At 39.1% G+C, this 24,154-nt stretch overlaps 1 protein-coding gene across 2 annotated transcripts in view; it reads right to left on the reverse strand.

Annotated features, from left to right (window-relative positions):
* The window catches only part of ZFAND3 (zinc finger AN1-type containing 3), a 202,011-nt gene that overhangs the window by 144,876 nt on the left and 32,981 nt on the right, over nucleotides 1-24,154 (reverse strand). For both annotated transcript variants that reach the window (XM_048518825.1, XM_048518737.1), the window contains exons 2-3: nucleotides 11,240-11,280; nucleotides 5,803-5,829 (exon numbers count right to left, since the gene is read on the reverse strand). In XM_048518825.1, coding sequence (XP_048374782.1) covers nucleotides 5,803-5,829; nucleotides 11,240-11,280 — 68 coding nt within the window. The remainder of the gene's footprint in view (nucleotides 1-5,802; nucleotides 5,830-11,239; nucleotides 11,281-24,154) is intronic.

A 24,154-nucleotide genomic window follows, 5' to 3' on the forward strand; every position in this document is an offset into this window, starting at 1 on the left:
CAGGGGTAGGGAACCTGCGGCTCTCCAGATGTTCAGGAACTACAATTCCCATCAGCCTCTGTCAGCATGGCCAATTGGCCATGCTGGTAGGGGCTGATGGGAATTGTAGTTCCTGAACATCTGGAGAGCCGCAGGTTCCCTACCCCTGCATTAGAGGAACGAATGCACAGATAGAACGATTGGCCATTTCATCTTCAAGTTGGTAATACATTTACCACCTACCTTTCTGTTCTGCATCGTAGCTCAACTGTAAAACTAAAATTAGTAGTTCACGAACTAAACATTATGGGTCACTTTACAAACTATTCTCCATTACAAGAATACGAGAAGATGGGATTTTTTTGGTTTCACAGCTATTATAGACACTGTCATATTTATTGTCATTTAAGAAACTGTTGTGCCTACATTTTAAAAAGAATTATCTGAGCCACTGAGCCATATTGAGCCATATCTGCTCAATACAAAGTGGACAAGAATGCAAAGTGCTACCAGTTTCACAATACTAGTCCAGAGAATGACTTCAGAAACAGTCTTGAACCAAATACTCAACAGGCTACAACTATAAAGGGCAGCCAAATTGCTGTTAAAATACACCACATAGCACCAGCCTAATGGAGAAACACAAATTGAGGTGCCAACTCTTATCAGACTCTAATGCAAGAGAAATTGTACTGCAGCTTTCTTATACACACAAGGATGTTCTTAGGCAGCTCAGAGCACCACTGGCCCCTTCCGTTAAGGGCTAATAGATCACGCTCTACTTCGTGCATCAGGAAACTTGTTGAGACTGAGAACAAAGAACTAATTCTCAATGTATAGTGTCAGAAACAAAATATTGAAATGCTTCATGATGACCTGTCTAATGTCAACAGGGCAAATTCCATGATATTTGTTTCACACAATAAAACATCTGCAATGGATAGCAGAGACAAAAACGCTGTTTAACAAGCCACTGATTTGTTACAGACTGATACTGGGATCCAGAGGTCACGTCTGCAAGTCAAGTAAGTCTCAAATCAACTGTACAACACGGCCATGTTTCATTGCAAGGCTCTACTTAGAAACAATCTGTGCTTATGCATATTGACACACAAAGCCACTCGTAATTCTAAATTTCTGTTCCAGCACTGAAAATCTAAAAGCTGTTCAGGGAGTCAGGTGAGGAAAGGGAGGAGGAAGAATACAAAGCTCTTGTATTACATTCAAGAAGAATGCCCTTAGCCACTTAATGAGCCAATTTGATAAGCCCATAAAATGACACATTGAGTCCTTCAACCTGCCACAAAGAGAGGTGAAGTGCTAATCTGAAATGTAACGATTGGGCATTAAAGTAGCTTTTATGGTTTTTTCAAACCTACACTGAAGATAAAACCAAGACAATTTTGATTTAAGTAAACCCATGGTAAAGGAAAGAAGCCATTTAGAAAATCAAGTTATACCCTATTTTCTTGTACAGACATACATAAACTTATCTCAAACAAGATAGCATTTTTAAAGCCCCACTTAACTACAGCACAAAACAGTTGCATTAGCAGCACACTGTCCGCAATAATGATTTCTACTATCGTGTAGAATGTGTAGACTGATTTAATATTAGTTTCCCAAAGTGGCTGGCTGAGAAAAATGATTTTATGGTGCAGCAGAAAGCAATATCAGCCACATTCTTCAGGTTTACTATTTTAAGCACTGTTACATAGCCACAATAATACACATTCATATTATTCATCAATATATATACTAATGAAAAATATTATCAAGGGTAGTTGGAGCAAGTATATGTCATGCACATCACTCTGTTCTACAATTGATTTATTGGAATGATCTTATGTCAGGGATTGTTCATGTGGTGCCCGTGACACCAAATCAAGATCAAATCAATCTTTATTATGGTCACAGAACAGTGTAAGTCTGATTTCATATCAAAATTTTATACACACACACACACGCGCGTGTGTGTGTGTGTGTGTGTAAAAATCTGTAGGAGGGGATAGGAACATCAAAAATGGATGGAATGAGAACAAATATTAAATAAAACAAAAATCTTAGAAACTAAAAAGGGGACTAGGAGCTTTAAGTAACCATGGGGGAGCACTGAAATTAAAAGATGGGAGACAGTAACTATCAAGTCATAGGGCACTTTGCTTGAGGTTCATTAAGTACAGATTATAGAACCAATCTTCGTACAAAGTATATCATATGCTGATGTGGAAACCTGGCAACACTGTATGCTACAGGTATCCTGTGAGCAGCGGCTGTGGTGCTGGGTGGTGGCTCAATGGCTTATTCCCATATGGAGGGGATTCTATGGCTTTCCAAAGTCTGGGGATGGTAGTCTGTAGTTTTGTAGTTTCTGCAGTCAATCCCCTTTTGTAGTTTATTCTCATTTGTAATATGTAGCTTTTGTAATTTAACTCTGTAGTCAACCCCTTTTGCAAATCTTGCCGGTTTTTTTAGCTTAGGTAGCAGTTAATTTTGTAGGCTTGGAGTAGGTGGTTCAATTTTTGTAGCCTTTAGCAATTAGTTGCCCTTTAGATGATCCACTGTGAGTCCTAGTGTTGTTTTTTTGCTTGAGCTAGCAGATGAGTTAGTGGGGATAGGTTGGGAGGGGTGGGATTGGACGCGGGGATGGCATTGGTGGAGCCATTTCTTTTTGTTTATGATGTTATATTATTCCAGTGATGGTGAACCTTTTTGAGACTGAGTGCCCAAATTGCAACCCAAAACTCACTTATTTATCGCAAAGTGCCAACACGGCAATTTAACCTGAATGCTGAGGTTTCAGTTTAGAAAAAACGGTTGGCTCCGAGGCGCATGTTACTCAAAAGTAAGCTTGGTGAAGCAACCGTGCAACGCTTTGAATGGATGAATCACGACCCTAGGAGGGTTTACTCAGAAGCAAGCCCCATGCCAGCAACCGAGCTTACTCCCAGGCAAAGGATCATGCCCAGGCCAGCCTAGGGGTGTGTGTGGGGGTGATTTTCCGCCCCCCCCCCCGCACATGATGAACTCTATGCACGCGTGCCCACAGAAAGGGCTCTGAGTGCCAGCTCTGGCACCCATGCCATAGTTCGCCACCACTGTATTATTATGTTTAAGATGCTATAGTCTGTTATTGTGCTGTTATGTTATGATGTTATTCTGCTACTATGTTATGAAATGTTATTATGCTGTTATGTCATGATTACTGATGTTCTTGCTTTTTGAGATTTGATATTGGGGATTTATGTCTATTGATGCTACTGTTTTGCTATTTGTTTGTTTGATATTTGCTGTTTTGATATTTGATTAGCGTTTTGATGTTATTTGCTTGTTTGCTGCCCTGAGCTGGGGGAGGGTGGGGTATCAATCGAATAAATGAAATGAAATATAGAATTGCTCTATGAAGCCTGGGAATCTATGCAGCAAAGGTAAAATGAGTCTACTACATATATCTTAATAGTACTGGCAGTGGAGCCAACTAACATCATCTCTGCCTCTGGGATGCCTCTAAAACTCCCTCACTCCACACCAGCATGGCATTTGAGGTGGCAGCCAGCTGCTGAGTGCCAGTGTCTGTGCCACTTTGCATGGCACCGGTGGCATGGGTGCCAGCACAATCTTTCTGCTGCTCTCGATGCAGCTTCATCCCCTTTGAATTGCACAGTTAGTTACTCTAAAGCAAGATTTAAAGTATTTACATGAAGATCACAATTATGTTAAAAGCAAAAAACAGCACAGAAAGACTGACATTTGATATGATGTAGCTATCTATAAGGACATTAATAGCGAAGTCTGATTTAAAGTCACAGTAGGGAATGAAAAATTGTTTATACCACAGTACTCTGTTCTTACTCCATCTATCACCACTTGTTGTAACCTCACATATTACTTGGTAATATGCCCTACTTCTGAGCAAGATGGATTTATTTTAAATCATGATTTCACTCAGCAAAGAAAAAGGTTCACTTATAATTTATTTAAATCAAAATCGTTTCTTATTTAGATGCTTCCAAAATAAAAATGTATATTACATTTTCACAAGCCCTATAAACATATGAATTTGAAGCTCAGGTTAGATGTTCACATTTAAGAATTATGTCACTCTTATTTGCAGGATTTTTAAGTGTATCATTTCAACACTAAGCATTTTGGCTTTTATGTGTTAAAACGGATTAAATGGATTGCTAAAGCAACATTACTTCAAACATTGTCAAGTTATCTTCCTGTAGCATCTAGAGTTAATTTCAGGGAGAAAAAATATTTTTACTATAGGATGCAATGGATTACAGTAATTCAGATTATGCATGGTGAGGTTCCCGTGACAGAGAACTGGCTGGGGACTCTTTGTTTTGGGGCATGTTTGGCATTACTACCCACTGCCCTGTAGCAGCGGGGCAGACGTTACCCATCAGCTAGCTTTCTGCTTGCGTCCAGGGGGGTGATGTTTCATGGGTTCTCTATTGCACATGTGTGATTTAATTTTCACTATAATCTTTAATTTTTATCTTTAATATTATCTATGGATTGATATAGCAATCTACCAATTGATAAATTGACATAAAAAGGCGAACTATTTTTAAAAAGTCTTGAATAAGGCATCTGCCCAAACACTGATGTCTCTTATATTGGGAAGTGGAGTTGGAGGGAGTAATGGTGACATGAAAACTTGCAAAACCACAGAATGACTTGATCTAATATTTGCTAAGATCCCCACAATTACGATTGTTCATGTCCTGATGAGCTGTAACCCCAAGCGTCAGGACCAATGGGTTTTTCCTAGTGTGGTCTGGAATCACTGATTGCTTGTGTATAAGAGGCTAAAGATGACCCAGTTTGTTGATCAAATGCAGGAGCAAATTGGGTTTTTGGATTGATTGACTAATCTTACTATTTTTACATTTTTTAGTATTTGTATTGATTTATTGATCTATTGAAATGGTTATTTAACTTTTATTACATCAAAAGATGTGCAGGAGTGAGAGGTCAAGGGCAATAGAAATGATATGTCAAAACAAGAAACAGGAAGTAGTTGGTAACAGGGAGGAGGGCGAGGGAGAAGTGTGCAAAGCAGCATGGGGGAGTGGGGGGGGGGTAAGACTAGGTAGGCTGGCTATGTGTAAAGGGAAGATGTCTGGGACAAAGCTGTGCCCACTGGCTAATCTGTACCTCTCTGACAGTGAAGCAAAATTAAAATTGTGCTATAAGCGGATTTGCTTGCTGTGAAGAGTGGAAAGTGAAAGTGGGGCTAGAGAAAATATGTTGGTACAATAAATTTTGCCATGGCAGACATTTACCTCCACCATGCAGCAAACACCCTGGGCATAATCGGCCAATGTAATAATTAAGCCTTGTTAATGAGTTCAAAAGTATATTTACATGGCACAATATAGGATCATGTCCAATGACTGACATCTGCAGCCAGACCCACAAGCAGATGCACATAGGCTGTATACAACATGAGGGATGCTTTACAAAAGGGTTCAACTCACAGGTTGTTTATGTACACAACTGCATGTATAGAGTCCTCTGCACAAGTCAGCCGTAAGTGTGGACATCTGAAGGAGATGCCAAAAGGCACAATCCTGCTCCCTTACACTGGCATAAAGTTGACGTTTCTTTTGAAGCCTGAACAAAGCTTCAGGTAGCAGGAACAAAATTATACCCAATATCTAAAGGGCAGGGCTATAACATAAGCTCTATATTTCATATATTTCAATCACATTTCAAAGAAATATGGGGTAAATATAATTGATTGTGCAAAAAAATTGAAAGCAGACCTAATCCCCTCCCCCAAGTTTTCAATTTATTTTTCCAGTTACTAACCTTTTTCATTGTGTGGATTTCTTTTTTCTAAAAAAGAGAAAGAGAAAATTAAGTGAAGATCAAGAAGTTGCAAATTTTCCTCCTTATATTCATTTTGTAGACTTTTAATTTAGAATAAATAAGATCAGGCTCAAAGGTTAAGACACAGATTTCATAATGATTTAATTTCATCCCTTGAACCTTCTGGATTATGTTTAGGTTTAATTTTAAAATATTACATTTTTCTTATTTATGTGGTCTGGCTAAAATTCCAGAGTGCTACAGTATCTAATTTCTATATATATTCTAGAGATAGAATGACAAGCACACTGGTAGAGATTCCTAAACATAATCTGGTTATAGAAGACAACAGTTGGAAGAGAGGAAGGCCGAGTAAACTTTTTCTTGATATTTTTATTCTCAACCGTCCATAACAGTGTGATAAACAACCATATACTTTGATCCACTAAATATACAGTCTCTCAACTTGTATATGTTCAAAAGTAAGTGAACCATTAAAAGTTTTAGGCCTAAAGGCAATTTACAGTATAATGCAAAGATGACGATCATCTGAATGTCAAGCCATCTTAATGGCAAGCCAAATATCAAAATATAAAATGAATGTTCTTTAAGGAAGTTTTCAACAGCAGGAAACCAGAGGGTATACAATCAGTAACACTTGTTTGGATATTGACTTCTTATATAGCCCTGAAGATTATCTCAGAGCATCTGGTGACAGATAATTAACATCTATTTGTCCAGTACTCTAGATTTATACACATCCATTGTATTTCTTCAAAGAACCACACTTATAGACCTTTAATTTAAATTTCTGGTCACTCTTTTGCTTAGAAATGCAACACAAAGCACCCAAAAAGTTGGCTGTATTTGTCTACTCTAACAACATGAAGAATACTGAGACATTTTGAGATTAAGGGCTACACAAATAGATCCACAGGGACACACAGAGGAAATCTCATTTTCCTATTCTCTTTCTCTTGCTTTTCTTCTAGCTTCACTGGAAGTGCCTGCAAATCCTCCCCACCCCATATATACCTCTATTCTTTCTGCTCCTTCCCCTGGCAGCCACTTTCCACTCCCCTTGCCCAGCTTCAGCTTTCCCTTTTCCCCTTCTCTACTCATCCCCTAACTAGCTTTACTTTCCTCTCCTCTGTTTAACTCTGTCTTTCTCCCCTGTGGTCACCCCATGGTGACACTAAATATGTTGAATAATTCTCATGTTGCATTCAACTCATATACAGTTAATCACATGATACAAACCTCACATTTATCCCTGGTTTCAACTACAAAGTGAATGCACATGAGCTCTTTCTTACAAACAGATGCAAATGCACTCCTGTAATATGAGAACAGGTCTTCAATGACTCCTGAAATAATCAGAATCAATGTTGGTTGCACACTGCCTAGCAATTTCCCCCAAAGCAGCAGTGGCGTAGGAGGTTAAGAGCTCGTGTATCTAATCTGGAGGATTCCCAGCTCAAGTGGCTGATCTCAGGTGGAGGCTTATCTGGGGAATTCAGATTAGCCTGTGCACTCCCACACACGCCAGCTGGGTGACCTTGGGCTAGTCACAGCTTTTTGGAGCTCTCTCAGCCCCACCTACCTCACAGGATGTTTGTTGTGAGGGGGGAAGGGCAAGGAGATTGTAAGCTCCTTTGAGTCTCCTACAGGAGAGAAGGGGGGGATATAAATCCAAACTCTTCTTCTATTCTTCAAAGGTTAAAAAAAATCAGGTTTTCAGAAATTTTTAAAGCATAGGAATTTTTATGTAAATACAAAAAGGACTTTCTTATCACAAAAAAATAACTATGATGGATTATTAAATTTTAATTTGGAATGTCAATGGACTTAATGGGTTGGCCAAAAAAAGGAAGATATTCCAGTTTTTTTAAAGAAAAAAACCCACAGTAATTGGATATTTTCTTTCCACAGGAATCTCATATCAGAAAAACAGATACAAAATATTTAATAAATAAATTTTGGGGCCAAGAATTTGTTTCTGCTGACCCTAAGAAAAAGAGAGGAGTCTGAAGTTTGCTAAGCAAATGACATTTGAATGAGCCAATAAACCTGGGAGATTGTTACTAGCAAAATTAAGAAAAATTAAAGAGAACAGTAAATTTATTACAAAGATACAATGAAAAGGTAATGATGAGAAAATAATTAAGAATGCCTTTTTAAAATGTTATTCAAAATTATTTGAATTTAATGTGTCAAAGAAAAGGGATATTAATCTAGCTAAACAAGATATACAAAGAACAAAGAGAAATAATGAATGGACCCATCTCAACTATGGAATGAGCAGAAGCTCTGAAGCAGGTAAAGCTGAATAAATCACTGGGGTTTGATGGGCTACTAGCATTATATTAGAAAACTTTTGTACATGTACTAATGGAACCTCATCTGGAAACAATGAATTTGAATTTTACAAAAAGGACATATTCCAGACTCATGGAGAGAAGCTAATATAACTTTGATACTTAAAGAGGACCAAGATTTAACTGATGTTAAAAACTATAGACCAATTTCATTTTTAAATAATGATTACAAATTGTGTGCAGTGATCTTGGCAAAATGTCTAAAAGGTTTTTTAAGAACTTTCATATACGATGATCAGTGCTTTCTTGCCGAAAAGACAACTGGCAGACAATGTCAGAACAATACTGAATGTGATGGAGTACTATGAGGAGCACAGTGACAAACAAGTAGCCTTGCTCTTTGTAAGCATAAACTGTCTCTTGGTGGTTTATGTTTAGTGTTCTAAGAAAAATAGGCTTTGGAAATAACTTTGTGAATATAGACACAATATATACAGTATGCTAAAATAATTGTAAATGGGGAAATATCAGAAAAATGTGAGATAAAAGAAACTAGACAAGGATGTCCTCTCGCACCACAACTTTTTATACTAACATTAGAGATTCTTAACAGAAATATAAGATGTGATGATCAAGAGGATCGGAAGTGAGTAAGCAGCATTATAAATTGAAAGCCTTTGCAGATGATGTAGCGATGATACTAGAAGAACCAATACAAAATGTGGAAAGACTGTTAAGTAAAATAAAAGAATCTGGGGATCTGGCACAATTCAAGCTGAATAAAAACTAGAATAAAAACTAAAATATGGATCAAATGTCACAACTTAAATTATCTCAACAATCTAGATGTACGGTAGAAAAAATTAAGTATTTGGGAATGTGGTTAACAAATAAGAACTCTGTTATCCCAAAATAATTATGTTAAAGTGTGAATGATGTGAAAAAAGACATGGTGAGATAGAATAGGCTGAATGATAAAAATGAATGTGTTACCAATAATGTTATTTCTGTTCCAAACTATACCAATAATTAACTCTTCAACATGTTTTAGGCAATGGCAAAAGGATACAAGTAATTTCATTTGGCAGGGAAAGAAACAAGAATTAAATTTAAAAACAAGCAAGATGCAAAGCAAAGAGGTTTCTCATTGCCAAATTTAAAACTATATTTTGAAGCTGTTGCATTGACATGAATAAGGGAATAGGTGCAGCCGAATAATGCCAGAATTCTGGATTTGGAGGGATTTGACAGGAGATTTGAATGGCATGGATATTTGTGGTATGACAAGGGAAAATACATTAATAGTTCTCTAATTATTATATTAGAAGAAGTCTTCTGTGGGTGTGGTTGAAATATTAAAAATATATAGCAGGTGCAGTGTTATTATGGTTGTCTCCAGTTGTCTCCAGTAGATGGTATCTGATGCCAAAAAAAATTGCAAAAATGTATCAAGGTATACCTAATAGATGTTAGAAATGCCAAAAACTTGAGAGATTCTTTTTTCATTTGTGGTGGTTATGTACAGAGGCTAAATCCTTTTGGGACATGATACTCAAAGAAATATAAAAGATACTGATAATAACTATGGAGAAAAAGGCTGAAATTTTTCTATTGGGACTAATGGAGAGATGAAAAAATCCCAACAATGGAAGAATAGATACAGAATAATCACAGAATAATCAGAAATAGCAAAATTAACTAAGGGACAGTAATACAGAGAAGTCTGCAAAAAACTGGAAAGCTTTTATGGACTATCTGTTGAAAAAAATATGGTAGAAGAGAAATAATTGCAGGATTTGAGATTTTTTTTAAAAAGCAGATTGGAATAGAATATTAAAAATGATAAAGTGTGTAATTGATAAATTGTTCCATTTTAAATAGATGCATGAACCTAGAATAGACTGGAATTCAACAATGACACAGTGGGAAGTCATTATTTGGGGTTATGATGAGTTTAGTTGGTTATAATAGGTTGAGTCTAGTTATTTTAAGAGTTATTTTTTATTCTTTTTTGTGTTTATCCTTCTTTTCTGTATTTCAGATTTTTCTTTTACATTGATGTGGTGATGGTGCAAAAGTGTGTGTGCTTTTGGTATGTTGAGAAAATTTAAAAATTACATAAAAACATCTGGAATATATAAAATCGATATAAAAACTAAAGACAATATAGCATGTACTTCTTTTGCATATACAAATTTAAGATAAAATCCAAAAGCAACAAAAACTGTTGATACACTCATTTTAGACAACACCCAAAGGACTGTGAGAGCTATGCAGTGAACCTGGCTGTCCACTCACAGGTTTCAACAGAATTTAACTTTCTTCCACAGAGGTCACTGGGGCAGCTGTTTCCCAGTCACTCTCCTTAGAATCACTAATATAATCTGTTAGCTCCACATCAGATCAGTAATTACAATATCCTTTCCACCATATGAGAGGAGACAGATATAAGAATTTTAACTGTGGTTTGGGTTTATCCTCTGCAGCCTATCAGATAAACTAGTAACTTGATTTTTAAAAATCTGATAATATATATTCATGGTTTTACTCCTCTTTCCCAAACATTTATAAATCTGTAAAACATGTGTGCATATTCTCACCCACTTCCTATTGGATAATAATCTGAAAAAATAAGTATTACAACTTTGAAACTCCCAAGCTTAACAAAAAGTGGATGCCCATTTTATGAAACAATAAATCTTTAGAAAACAGAATGTTTTCCACTGAGAAGTAATATTTGTTCTAGAACTCTAGTATAATAAAAGCCTGCACCATTGAATTTAAAATTATGACAGCAATTTGAGTTCTTTACAAAAGTCTGGAATGCCCTTGAACTAGACAACTCCAGTGAAAGCAACTTCTGTTAACTTTACCCAAAAACTTGATTAGTGACTATGTTCACAAGGGGTTCTTGCTTTCGCATACATTGTTTCAACAAACTTGAGCCAATAAAAGGGGCACTACAGTGAGGAGAATCTGATTTCATGTATCCACATTTAGAAATATAAACCCATACACATAAACTCAAAAGAGGGAGCTGATTATGGATCTTGGATTGTCTAATAGGAAAAAAAATCCCTTAACCAACCTTCTAAACCAAACTGTTACACTGCACTTACCAGCAAAGCATTTGGAACAGAGGTTCATAGTCTTGCTGGACCTGAGGCAAGGGGGAAAAAAAGCAGATCTTAAAAATTCTTTGTAGTTATTAATACAGTAATTTTAAAGGAGAAGAGCAAGCTGAAAAGGGAAAGAAAGACAGCGAGAACTCTGGCTAACAATCAGTACCAGTTGATTCACAGACTATGTTACGGTGAGCTTATGGAAATGCTATTTTAAACTTCCCTCCTTCAAAGCCAGATGCAAACAGTCTCTCAGACTCTGGTTCTCAAAGCACTGACATACCCTGGCAACCCAGCACATTCAATCCATGTAGAAGTGACTGGTGAGTGAAGCTAGGGGTTTGCCATTCTGCCTTTTTGCCCGTTAAGAAACCACAAGAGTTAGGCTAAAAGAGATGGTAAGAAGTTAGAAGGATGGAAGTTTCATTAGGGATTAAAGATGTGCTCTACTGAAGAAAAATATGTATCCAGAACATGACCAAAAACATGTTAGCAACATCCAATAGACAGGATGGATTTCACTGACACATACAATGTTCTGCAGCAACAAGATATGGCATATTAGTGTCTAGTGTGACAAACTTAGTATTAATTACTGCATTTGTATAGAATCTTCACTGGGTGCATAGAAAAATATTGTTCCATCAAACTCCAGAGTTTTACACAAATTCCCAATACATCTATTAACCGCGACAACACTCTAGCTGGTCATGTCACTGGTTAATCCACAGGCAAAAACAGCCATGCCTCATTACAGTTGAAACATTTTGTTCGTCACTTTCTTCCTGGTCAAGTTGCAGCTGACTTAAGGCAACTCACCTACCCACCCATAAGGTTTTCAGGGCCATAGATATTCAGAGGTGGTTTGCCATTGCCTGATTCTTTGGCCCCTTCAGAACATGCAGAATAATGCACTTTCAGTCCACTTTCACAATTGTTTGCAAGTGGATTTTGCTATTCTGCACAGTAAAATCCAGCTACAAAGTGCACTGAAAGTGGATTGAAAGTGCATTATTCTGCATGTGCGGAAGGGGCCATAGTCACAACACAAATATTCCTTGGCAGTCTCCCATCCAATTGCTGATCAGAGCCAACCATGCTTAGCTTCCAAGATCTAACGAGATTGGGCTAGCCTGGGCTATCTAGGTCAGGGCTGTTCTCCACTACAATATATGTTATTCTTATTCTCTTTTTTAAAAAGAAAGGGTGAATGACAGAAATCTTGGAGAGAATTTAGAGAATGCACATGCTTTCTGGCATTTATAATTTCTGCAGAATTTGTATTTTTTTCTTTTTATTCTGCAATTTGTTCAGTCTGGTCAGATCCTTGTTGCTAAATTATAGAGCCAGAGGGGATGTGCTTGAAACAGGAGGAAATGATTAGTTCACAACATACACATTTGAGTGGCATGAAAAGCACAGTCATACTTATATTTCCCTCTCACAACAAATTACAGAATACCTCTTTCTAGCTTTATATTTATTCTGCTCAAGTAGTATGCACACTCCAGAACACCTGTTAAGACAACAATCTCTACAGGTTTTCCACTTTTAGAAAAAACACAATTAAAACAGCAGGCTACATCAACACATGCATTGCTAGCGTGTTGTAATTTGGTAGTCTTTGCTTAGAAATACAAGTTATTTTTTAAAGTCTATATGCCAAGCTGGAGCTTCCCTAAGAAGCTATTAAAGTCCAGGATGAAAATGAAAAAAGGCAAGAGTTCAAATGGCTCATATTTACAACAGAGAGTCTTTCAATAGCTTGCAAGCATTGAGACAGGTTAGTTTCAGTTCTAGATCTCCACAAATTTTAAAATCAAATGTACATGTAGGTGAAGCAAAAATGCAACAGAACCATGGTAGAAAAAAACTGGAACAGAAACACAGCACTATAAAACAAACAGCTTGCACATTATCACTTTAGACAAAGAATATTTTAGACTTTGTTAGGCTGTAAAAGCCAATTGCTGTAGCAAGAAAAAAAGACAAAATAAATGTAAAACACAATAAAATTAATAGACAGGTTCCACTTCCAAACCAAACTGTAGTGTAGAAGAAAGTTAACTCAGAAACAGATGCATACCAAAAGTATATATATTGCAATTCTCCTGCAGATGGGCTCAAGCTAACTAAATTAGCAGCTGGCCGACAACACCCATATTGTAGTTCAGTGACGAAAAGTAATAATATTTACACACTGCCTGCATTTCACTGAAGCAATCTGTGGAAACGTCAACAATATCTTTAAGAAATTTACTTCACTACACACTGACAGGAAGGACTAAAATGCTGGATTTCGACTCTCCCACCACTTACTTCTCCCACTTGGAATGATGAGCTAAAGACAGCCTTCACTCTAGCCAGATGTTAGGCCCTACTAATGCTGATACAGGAAGGAAGATGCAAGTAGGTCCCCATGATAGAAAGGCTTTGCCCCTATAGGTCAGGGGACAATGAAGCTTCAGAACATGTTTTGCTCCACTGTCCCTTTTATCAGTAGGCCTGTACAAGGTTTACTTCTCCTCTGCTCAATAAACTCCCCGGCCAACCTAACTCTTTACTGGACAAGATTACTCTTAACCTGGAAGTCGGGACCCCTTTGAGGGTCGAACAACCCTTTCACAGGGGTCGCCTAAGACTCTCTGCATCAGTGTTCTCCATCTGTAAAATGGATAAATGTTAGGGTTGGGGGTCACCACAACATGAGGAAATGTATTAAAGGGTCGCGGCATTAGGAAGGTTGAGAACCAATGCTCTAACAGATGAAAAACCACAGGTTTCACTACTGATTGCCAATTTTTGTGATGCAGTACTTAAAACACGCTGCTCCTTGCTAGGTCAAGATTTAAGTGAAACATCTTAGCATTCCATAATGTTAACAGGGTTGTTAAGTTTCAAAAAACGTCCATGTAATTTTTAATCTCTCATTTGTAATTTTGTGCATAGGTTGTTGCTGGTCATAATAATGTTGCTGGACAGTAATAATAAAATTTGATTTCATACTGGTTTGAAGTTGGTATCATTCTGGCAAAAAAACAGCCATTATCTCTTCTTGTCAATTATAAGACAGACCCTCAGTAGCACTTTTCAGTAAGTGAACACATCACTGTACACAAGAACGCCTTTAAAGCCCAATCCAGATATTGGGGGGGGGGGGGAATCGGCTCTTAGAACCAGTGCGTGGTCATACTGGCACATTTGCCCACCCCACTGGTGTAAGTGGCACTTATATCAATGGGGAGGGCAAACAGGGAGGTGGCTTAGGTCCCAGAGCTGTGCTGGCCTAGACTTGGCTGCCAGGGTAGCTGGGGGAGGGGTAGGGGTGTTCCCAGGAGAAGAGCCAACCTTAGTCAATTTCCATTGGGGCTTTAGCATGGCAACACCTCCAGAGTAGGCCAATGACTTATGAAATGACAACATGTGGCGTAACTCAATATTTCCTTTGGAGTGTTCCAGGTGCTAGCAGGGCTTTTTTGCCACAACGCTTGCTACGCTGCCTGGAGCTCCATTAGAGGCAATGCGGCAGCACGTTTGCAGCAGTGTCTCCAGCTGTTGCTGAGTAGGCCCCCTCATCTGGATTGCTCGCTTATAGGAGTCCTGTTTCATTGCAATTTTCTCGGAAAGGGCAGAACATTGCTCTTAAGGCATATAACTTCTGGCAACGTCTATGCAAGAGATTCAAAGTATTCTCTTATGCTAGGAGATGGGGAGATCATCGGATAACCCTGATAAACTCTTCACAGGAAATATTATTATAGAAAACTGAATTGTGTGATGTTTGATCTGAATGGCCTGAAAGCAACAGAAAAAAATGGTTTGTGGACATTAGTTTGGGCCATGCCTGCAGCAACAATACAATGGTTGGGTTTCTTTCGCCTAAAACTCAAACGATTATGTTATTAATGTAATGTAATAAAATTTCAAAAATATTCTTAGTATCAAGCTGCCTCGAAAACATTTGTATGGAAACTTGGGTGCTGTGTGGTTTCCGGGCTGTATGGCCGTGTTCCAGCAGCATTCTCTCCTGACGTTTCGCCTGCATCTGTGGCTGGCATCTTCAGAGGATCAGATCCTCTGAAGATGCCAGCCACAGATGCAGGTGAAACGTCAGGAGAGAATGCTGCTAGAACACGGCCATACAGCCCGGAAACCACACAGCACCCAAGTGATTCCGGCCATGAAAGCCTTCGACAATACATTTGTATGGAAAGTTATTCTCACAGCTGGCATAAACAGGGCAAAACTTTGCTTTTATCGTCAACAAAATTACTGAATACAGTTAAGTCTGTGTCACCAAACTAGAAATGCTTTGATTTTTTAATACATTTTAAAAGGAACTTTTATGCTCATGTTCTCTTAGACAAGCACAGCAAATAATTGCAGTGAAGATTTGTTAACAAATTTAAACAGTATTTTCCTTTTTTTGCATCTGCACAGCTGGCTGCTTCCAGCTGGGTAGTTACTGTTGACACATACTCCACAAATTGTTGGAGTATATATGCCTTGGATTATATTTGCTCCAGGGTCATCATAGGCAAGTCATGCAAACTTTTAAATCATCTTACATTCCACGTTGATGTGGTATCAGTGGCATTTTTCAAGTCAGTGAATATTCAGAACTTAGTGGATTCAACTACAGTTCTCAAGCAGCAACATGAGGAAATACAAAGTACATATGATCCAATTTAGAACACTTAATGTACAGATTTGGCTTCAGAAATCAGGCTGGCAAAATGGGCATTGATGGAATTCTAGAGAGACACTATGCAGCTCCTCTTCCATCCTCCCAAGAAGGCAGGATCAAGATAACAAAAGTGTGTTGGGGGAGGAGGAAAATCACATCCAAAAATAAGAAATACAAGAACACACATGTACAAATATTTCTATTTGTTTTATTTATTTTATTGCATTTATATCCTGCCTTTTTCAGGAAAACTCAAGGTGGCTTACACTAAAATCCATACGATGCACTAATTAATAATATTTAAAATATTTGTGCATGTTGTACCCTCAAGCCACTTCCAATTCCTGGCAACCCTGTTAATCAATGCCCTCCAAAACATCCTGTTTAACAGTTTTGTTCAAGTCTTCCAAACTGAGGGCTGTGGCTTCCTTTGCAGTCAATCCATCTCATGTCAGGTGTTCCTCTTTTCCTGCTGCCTTCAACCTTTCCTAGCAATATTGTCTTTTCCTGTGACTATTGTCTTCACATTTATGACAGCCTCATTTTAGTCATTTTAGCTTCTTGGAACAATTGTTTTGATAGAGAACCCACTTATTGGTCTTTTCAGGAGTGCGTGCTATCTGTAACACTCTTTTCCAACAGAAATGGAATACAAACAGTTTGACTTGGCACAAGCGGCTACCATAGATTTTTTCCTACACCTGAACTTGTGCACAAATGGAAATGCAAGCAGAAATTTTGTACTAAGCCTACATCTTGCTCATTTACCCTGTAAGATGTTATTTTTTCTCTAACCATCTTATTCTTTTTGTGGTGTTTGAGGGTATGCACCTCTGATCCAATACTCACAAAGATTTTCCCATTTGTTAGAAGTATGCAAAAACAGAATCAATAGCAGTCACTTTTATGGGTGATAATTTATTTTAAAAACTATTATGTATGTATATTTACATTCGGATATTCATTACTAGCTTCCTATCCCCTCTCCCCCCAGGACATTTTGTTACCCTGTGATCAAAGTTTGCATAGTATTACACATTACCTTCTACCATTTATTTCCTGTGATTTCTGGTTGGCTGTGTATTCTCTGGGGAATCTGTATTATGGTATCTTAAGATTTCAAGTAACCAAACAGGAAGAATCAATATTAGACAGCTGTGCTGATTCAGGAGGGTGCATTTCAACAAACTTCTGCTTTCCAGCTAATTCTAGAAAGTCCCAATGGAACAAGTGAATTAGTTGTGAGTAGATCACAGCCATTATGTGTCATCTCTTGCATTTCCCACTTTCACCCAATCAGTGGAAATGATCATATTGGTAGCCTTCATGAAGAGTTACTCCAGCTTTTACATTTCCTCTGCAAGCCCTTCTTTTTATTGGGGACACAGGAAATACCCAAAGTAGACCTGATCTGTACTATTTACATAATCGGACATATGTGGCAGGTTTTTGGGAGGAGCAGGCAACTATCGTTTAGAGACACACGAGGGACTGCACTGTCAAATAGTTTATACAACACAACAGTTTAGCCATCAAAAATCTGGGCACTTAACTCTGTGGAATAGAGGATATCCATACTTCATTCTTCTTCTAGCCCTCCAGCTAAAAAACCATGTGGACTTTTGTGATCAAGTTTAAAGCATTTATGAAGCTTCATACTATTTTTTGCCTCTCCCATCATTAGATATTGTTAATAAATAAAAACTGCTTGAGGAGCTACTCAGCTCCTAAAAATAAAAAAGTTTTTAAAAAATAGGACTTCAGATTGTATTACACTCTTAAACCCAAAGAAAGAGTTCTTCAGATAAAGGAAGTATTTCCTGTAGAAAGAAAAAGGGGGGCTGGAAGCTTTCCTCAAAAGGCAGGTAGTGGAATCCTTCACATTTGTACAGATAAGAGTTTTATATTCCACATGTTCCCAAGTCTCTTCTTCAGAGCTGCCAGACAGTCCCACTCAAACCATTCAGCCTCTGTGGCCTTTTGTTGCCTACTGTGTCCCTGTTCAAAGAATTCCTTTGAAATGTGGTGTTGGAAGAGAGTATTATAGGTGTTGGAAGAGAGCATTATAGATACCATGAACTGCCAAAAAGACCCAACATGACATGGAGTGACTCTATAAAGGAAGCTACAGAACTCAGTTTGCAAGAACTGAGCAAGGCTGTTAATGATAGGACATTTTGGAGGACATTGGTTTACAGAGTTGTCATGAGTGAGAAACAACTTGATGGTACTTAACACCACACTCCCCAGGTGTCATAAGAAAGAAAACCAGCAAAATAAAAATAAACTCACATTAATGTAATCAACCTGCTGATTGTACGCCACATTGTTTTTGGCATGCACACAAACTGAACTAGCAAATTGTCATATAAGAAAATCATGGAATTACTATCCCAGAAAAAGGCAAAGCTTGACCTTGCTTTAGGAAATGCTGCAACCTCTCCCCGCCCCCCCCCCTCCCCAACCCATCTCTTTCTATTCTGGCAATCCTGCTACAAATCTATTATATTCACTGCATTTCCTCAGATATTTTATGCTATTTTGTTATTAGTTAGATGCAAAGGAATACTGAATAAAATCTATTTTGAACTTTACAAGAACGACATTGATATATCTCATACCATGTGAAGAATTTGGTTACGTACATTTTTAACAGTGTTCTATTGTAACAGTTCATAGCAGCAGAACATGAAGAACAGCAGAAAATGACTGACACAGGAACAATGTCATGTGCCTTTCTTCTCCACCCTTTGAACGTTGTTCACTAGTATTAGAACTTCAAACAAAGCGTTTCTGCGTGGTGCAGGTGAATGTCCGCTGCAGCAAGATTTCTTGTACGGACACATTTCCTCTAACCACACTTTCGCTGTCCAAACAAATCCACTTACAGCTCGATTTTAATCTCACGTCGCAGCCAGAGCAGGACAGATTTGCCAATGGACACAATTTTGCCCTAGATCTCCTCCCTCTCCCAGTCTGCCTAGTCTTACCACCCCACTCCCTCACGCTGCTTTGCATGCTTTCCCCTCACCTTCCTATCACCAACTACTTCCAACTTTTTGCCCTGCTGTATAATTTCTATTGCCTGTGGACTCCCTGTTCTTGCATATTTAGATTTTTTAAAATTTTAGATTAAAGAGTAAATAGCCATATCGATAGAACGATAAATCAATACTAATATTTTTTTAAAATTTAAAAATAATAAGACTAGTCAATAAGTCCAAACACCCGACTTGCCCCTGCATTTGATCAACAAACTGGGACGTCTCCAGCCTCACAGTTTTTTACACAAGCAATTCGTGATTCCTGACTGTAGTCTTGCCCACGAGGCCCCAAGGAAGAGACGAGACGCGGAGATTTCATCTGGTGGAGAGAGCCAGTAGCAGGAAGTGCGGGATCCCATGATCCTGGCAACTCTGCCGTGTGCTTGCCCCCTACGCTTTTTTTTTTTTTTTTTTTTTTTGACCTTTATTAGAGGGTTTCACTGGGGGGTGTGTAGCCAAAGGGTCGGGCAGAGGCGGGAGAGCGTGAGGTCGGGAGAGCGGGAGAACGGGAGATCATCATGTGATGCATGATCTCATCGGGCTGCTACGTGCGGGAGGAAGCATCCGCGTCTGGGTCTAATCCTCACCTGAGGACAAGAGCCCTTTTGTCCCTTTGTATGGGAAACCTGGTGACCGTGAGTCAGGCAGTTCATGACCCGTGACTCACGGGGGAGCGGGGGTTGGGGGAGCGTATGCGCCCAGAAGGCCGTAGCCAGCACCGGCATTCCAAGCGCTCTTTCTACGGTTCTGCTGGGTTCGGGGGCTCACCCCTACACCTGACCACACAGGGAAAAGTCTGACAGTCTTGTCACTTGGGGGTTACAGCTCACTGGGAGATGAATGAACCTGGGGAGCCTAGCAAACAGTGGTTTTGCAGTTTGCATGTCACCATTACTCCCCCCCTCCCCCCAGCACACACTTCCTGCCAGAAAAGACAATCAGTGTTCAGGTAAAATGTACAGATGATGTATTCAAAATTTTCCTTAATAGTTTGCCTTTTTATGTTGATCTAGCAATAGATTGATAGATAACCTCAAGATAAAAATTAAATATTACATTAAAAATTAAAGCATGCATGCACAACAGAGAATCCACCTCACCACCCCCACCCATTCCATGCAAGCAAAAAGCCAGCTGATGGGTAATGCCTGCCCCAGGGCACTAGGTAATAATGTCGACATGCCCTGAAACAAAGTCTCCCCAGCCAATTCGCTGTGCATAATGGGCCAAAGAGGAGACATTTACACTCCTTGTTTATTACCTTGATAGTACACTCCTTGTCTATTATTCACAGGAGCCCAAATGAACACAAACGCACTCCCATCTGCTGGAATAAAGATGGATATGCTCTTCTTTATGTTCTACAAAGTTGGGAGACAGCAGTCCTTGGGATTCATTCACACAAGGAATGCTCTAAGAATTTTTCAAATAGGCAATTTTCCAGTTCTTTGTGTTAAACTGTAGAGGTAATCTCCAACAAATAAACCTATCTGTTCCTCTCCACAGCATCTATGAATCTAAATTACAAAACTATGCAACTAGTGCATGCTTATTTTAGTGCTTAAAAAGGAATAGCACTGAGAAGGTTGTATAGATTTCTAATTTGGAGTATTCTGACTTTGGTATTCTCAGACTCTGATTGTTTTACTATTTTGATCCAGAGCAAACAAATTTAATATTATTCTGGGGTAAGCAAAAAAAATATCTTCTGTAACTAATCCAGTTTATTTTCTGATTATCTGTCATGCCAGAGGTGCTGGGATGAAAAATACACCACATACTACCAGCCTTAATGATAAGGCAAAATAAGGCAAGACTCATCAGGTCCTTTTAGTAGTGATAAGTTAGTGTCCACCATGTGAACATTGTTAAGAAAATCAAATGATAATGTTGAGAAAATGCAGACCAAACATTCTTAACCTTTAATCTACTACTGCAATGAAATGTGATCACCAGCACCAGCACCCAGCACCTTCTCTCCAGCATTAAGTGCCCCAGGGAGGGTATTTCTGCCGGTGGAACCCTGTGCCACTTCCACTGCCAGTTCAGTCCCCATCCCTTTGGATGATACTGTTTAACAGCAGTCACTCAACAAAACCAGTACAAAGGCTAGTGTTTCAGACCAGAAGCTGTGAGATCCAGGTACAAATTTCCACCCGGCTCTGGAAGCTTAAAGAGTGACTTTGGGTCAGCCAAACACACTCAGTCTCACAGAGAATAAAATGGAAAAGAGAATGATGCAACCTGATTTTATTTGTTTGTTTTATTTCAGACATTTATTAGCAGCCTTTCTACCTTGAAGGAATTTAAGACAGCTTACAATAAATAGCAATGAAATACAGTAAAATAAACATCATATACCAAACCACTAATTTAAAACTGCAAGTAGGCAAAAGTACTAAAATTAATCAAATGTTGTCACGGATAAAAACAAATTGCTTTGAGTCCCCACTGTAACAAAAAGCAGTAAAGTAAATAAATAATAAATATAGCTGATGATGGGAGGGCAGATAAAAGGTAGGTTGGAAGAAATAGCAAGCAGAGAAAGGTAAAGATATGAGAACTGCCAAGAGAAAGAAAAGAAGAAATAGCTTGAGGAGGGTGATACAGACAGAGGAAGGTAAAGTGCCCCCGCAAGGCCTGTGGGTTTTCAACAGTGTTGCTGAGTCTGGGTCCAGTAGGGGGCTATTCAGCCACAGTTTTCCCAGAGAAAGGCTACCAGGTGAGTGAAAAGAGGAAAAGCTGAAGACTGGGGCAGGGGCAGAATAAAGGTAGGTTTGGCTTTTAGATGGAAAGGATAGAGGAAGAAGAAAAAGTGAAGTTGCTATGGGAGCTTTCAGGGAAGCTAATAAGAAATAGTGGGGGCAACAAGATGCCTCCTGCAAGTCCTTGTAGTTACCCACTTGCACATGTATATCTATGATACACAATTTTCAAGCATGCATGGTGACGCGAGGCTTCTCCCTAATCAACTCTGGCCCCACACATGAAGTTGGCCACACTCTGGATTTAGTCTTCGGTTCACGTATTGACATGGTGGTACCGTTGTGGACAGAGTGTCATGGTCCCACCATTATGCCCTGAAGGTTTGGATGGATCTGCCGCACCAACTGTATCTAGGCGACAAGCTGATTTTTGTTCACCCGTGGAGACTTATGGATCCTACTGGTTTCCTGAATGCTCTGTGGGACCCCTCAATGATCAAGTAAAGGACTGGAATTCCAGACTCTCCGAGGCCATCAAGGTTGTTTCTCCCTGGTGTCCTCTACGCACCCGTTCACAGTTAGCACCTTGGTATACTGAGGAGTTACGCCCGATGAAATGGGAGCTCAGACATCTAGAGCGAGTGTGGAGAAAGTTTTGTGATGAAGCCATGCACACACCTTATAGGACATTTATGAAAGCCTATGACATGGCAATGAAGAGGGTGAAAAGAAATTACTTCTCATCCTGTCTCGCATCTGCTAGCTGTTGCCTGGCACAATTATTCCTCATTCTATCCTCACTGAATGAGGGCTCCAGAAATTCTCAATTAGTTCATAACTGTGAGGCTTTTATGAGCTTTTTTTGTAGAAAAAAAATCACATTGCTCCTCCATTACCTTCCTGCCACCCTTGAGACAATAAGTGAACTGGAGGCTCCGTTGCTGTCTGTGGGAACTGCTTTGGACCAGTTTTCCCTGCTTGCCAAAGCCAATGTTGACAGAGCCCTAGCTGCTGTTATACCTATGACCTGTTCCCTGGATCTGTGCCCTTCCTGGTTAATTTGAGCTTGCCAGGGTGAGCTATGGCCCCATCTGTTGAACATAATCAATTGATCGAACAAGGAGTCTTTCCAGATGGGTTGAAAGAGGCGGTGGTCTGCCCACTCTTGAAAAGACCATCTTTAGATCTTGGTGATCTGGCCAATTACCACCCCATTTCAAATCTCTTGTTTCTGGGGAAGGTAATGGAGAGAGTGGTGTTGGAGCAGCTTTAGGGTTTTCTGGAGGACACATTGGCTTTCGATCCCTTCCAGTCTGGCTTCCATGCTGGGCATGGGACGGAGACAGTCCTGACTGCCATCACAGATACACTCCGCATGCAACTCAACCAGGGCAGATCATCGCTGATGGTATTATTAGATCTTACCGCAGCATTTGATATGGTCAATCATGATCTTTTGACCCACCGCCTGGCTGTTTCCAGGGGTCTGGGGCATGGCCTTGCAATGGGTCACCTCATTCCTATGGTATCTGAGTCAGTAAGTGAGGGTTGTGTGACTGACTGACTGACTGACTGACTGACTGACTGACTGACTGACTGACTGACTGACTGACTGACTGACTGACTGACGGTTGGGGATAGGGTTTCCTCAGCGGTGCCCGCTTCATTGTGGTGTGCCACAAGGGGCCCTGGGTAGCATACTAAATTTAACTAATAAATAAATAAATAAGATCCTTATGTCCAACAGCCCTCAGGCAACATCTTAATCTTATGTTTGATTCTTATTTTCTATGTGTCATTCTAGATGTCTAAGAGAGAATGTAGGATCTGGGATTTTATCTGCAGCAAGAGGAAATAAGTCTCCTTTACTTGTTGTGAAAAGTCATTTTAATTTAAGTGAAGGAAAAACTACTTAAAGCACACAAGCCCTATTTTGCCCCCATGATTTGCAGATTACCCCCAGGAGAACATATCTCTAAAAACCACCTACTTAGAACCAACCAACCACAATGCATTCAGAATTATTATTAGCAGCAAACTCAACTTTCATAACAAAGAACCTTAAGAGAATCCACAAGTTCCTGCTAATGTGTAAGCCATTCCAAAAGTGCCATGAGTAGAACTTCACTTGTACTACTATCTTCAAATCATTTCCAAATTAACGTCTCAAACCAGGAGTCTGCACAAAAACAAAGGCTAAGCAAATAATACAGTATCAAAGACACTGACCATTCCCTAACTTTTTCAGGTAGTGGGGAAATCTTTGCAAGAGACAAGTCACTGTACAGTATGGAATGAAACAAACAAATCAAAGTTTTATAAGTGATTAATGAGTTGGCAAACTGATTTAACACAATGCACTAACAGCTAAGATTAGAACAAACATTGAGATATATATTATGAAGAACATAAGGCATCTCGTGTGGCAATATATACAGGGAGAACACACATCATAAAATCTATTGAAGTGTGAATC

This window comes from Sphaerodactylus townsendi, linkage group LG01, assembly GCF_021028975.2.
Source record: "Sphaerodactylus townsendi isolate TG3544 linkage group LG01, MPM_Stown_v2.3, whole genome shotgun sequence".
Lineage (NCBI taxonomy): Eukaryota > Metazoa > Chordata > Lepidosauria > Squamata > Sphaerodactylidae > Sphaerodactylus > Sphaerodactylus townsendi.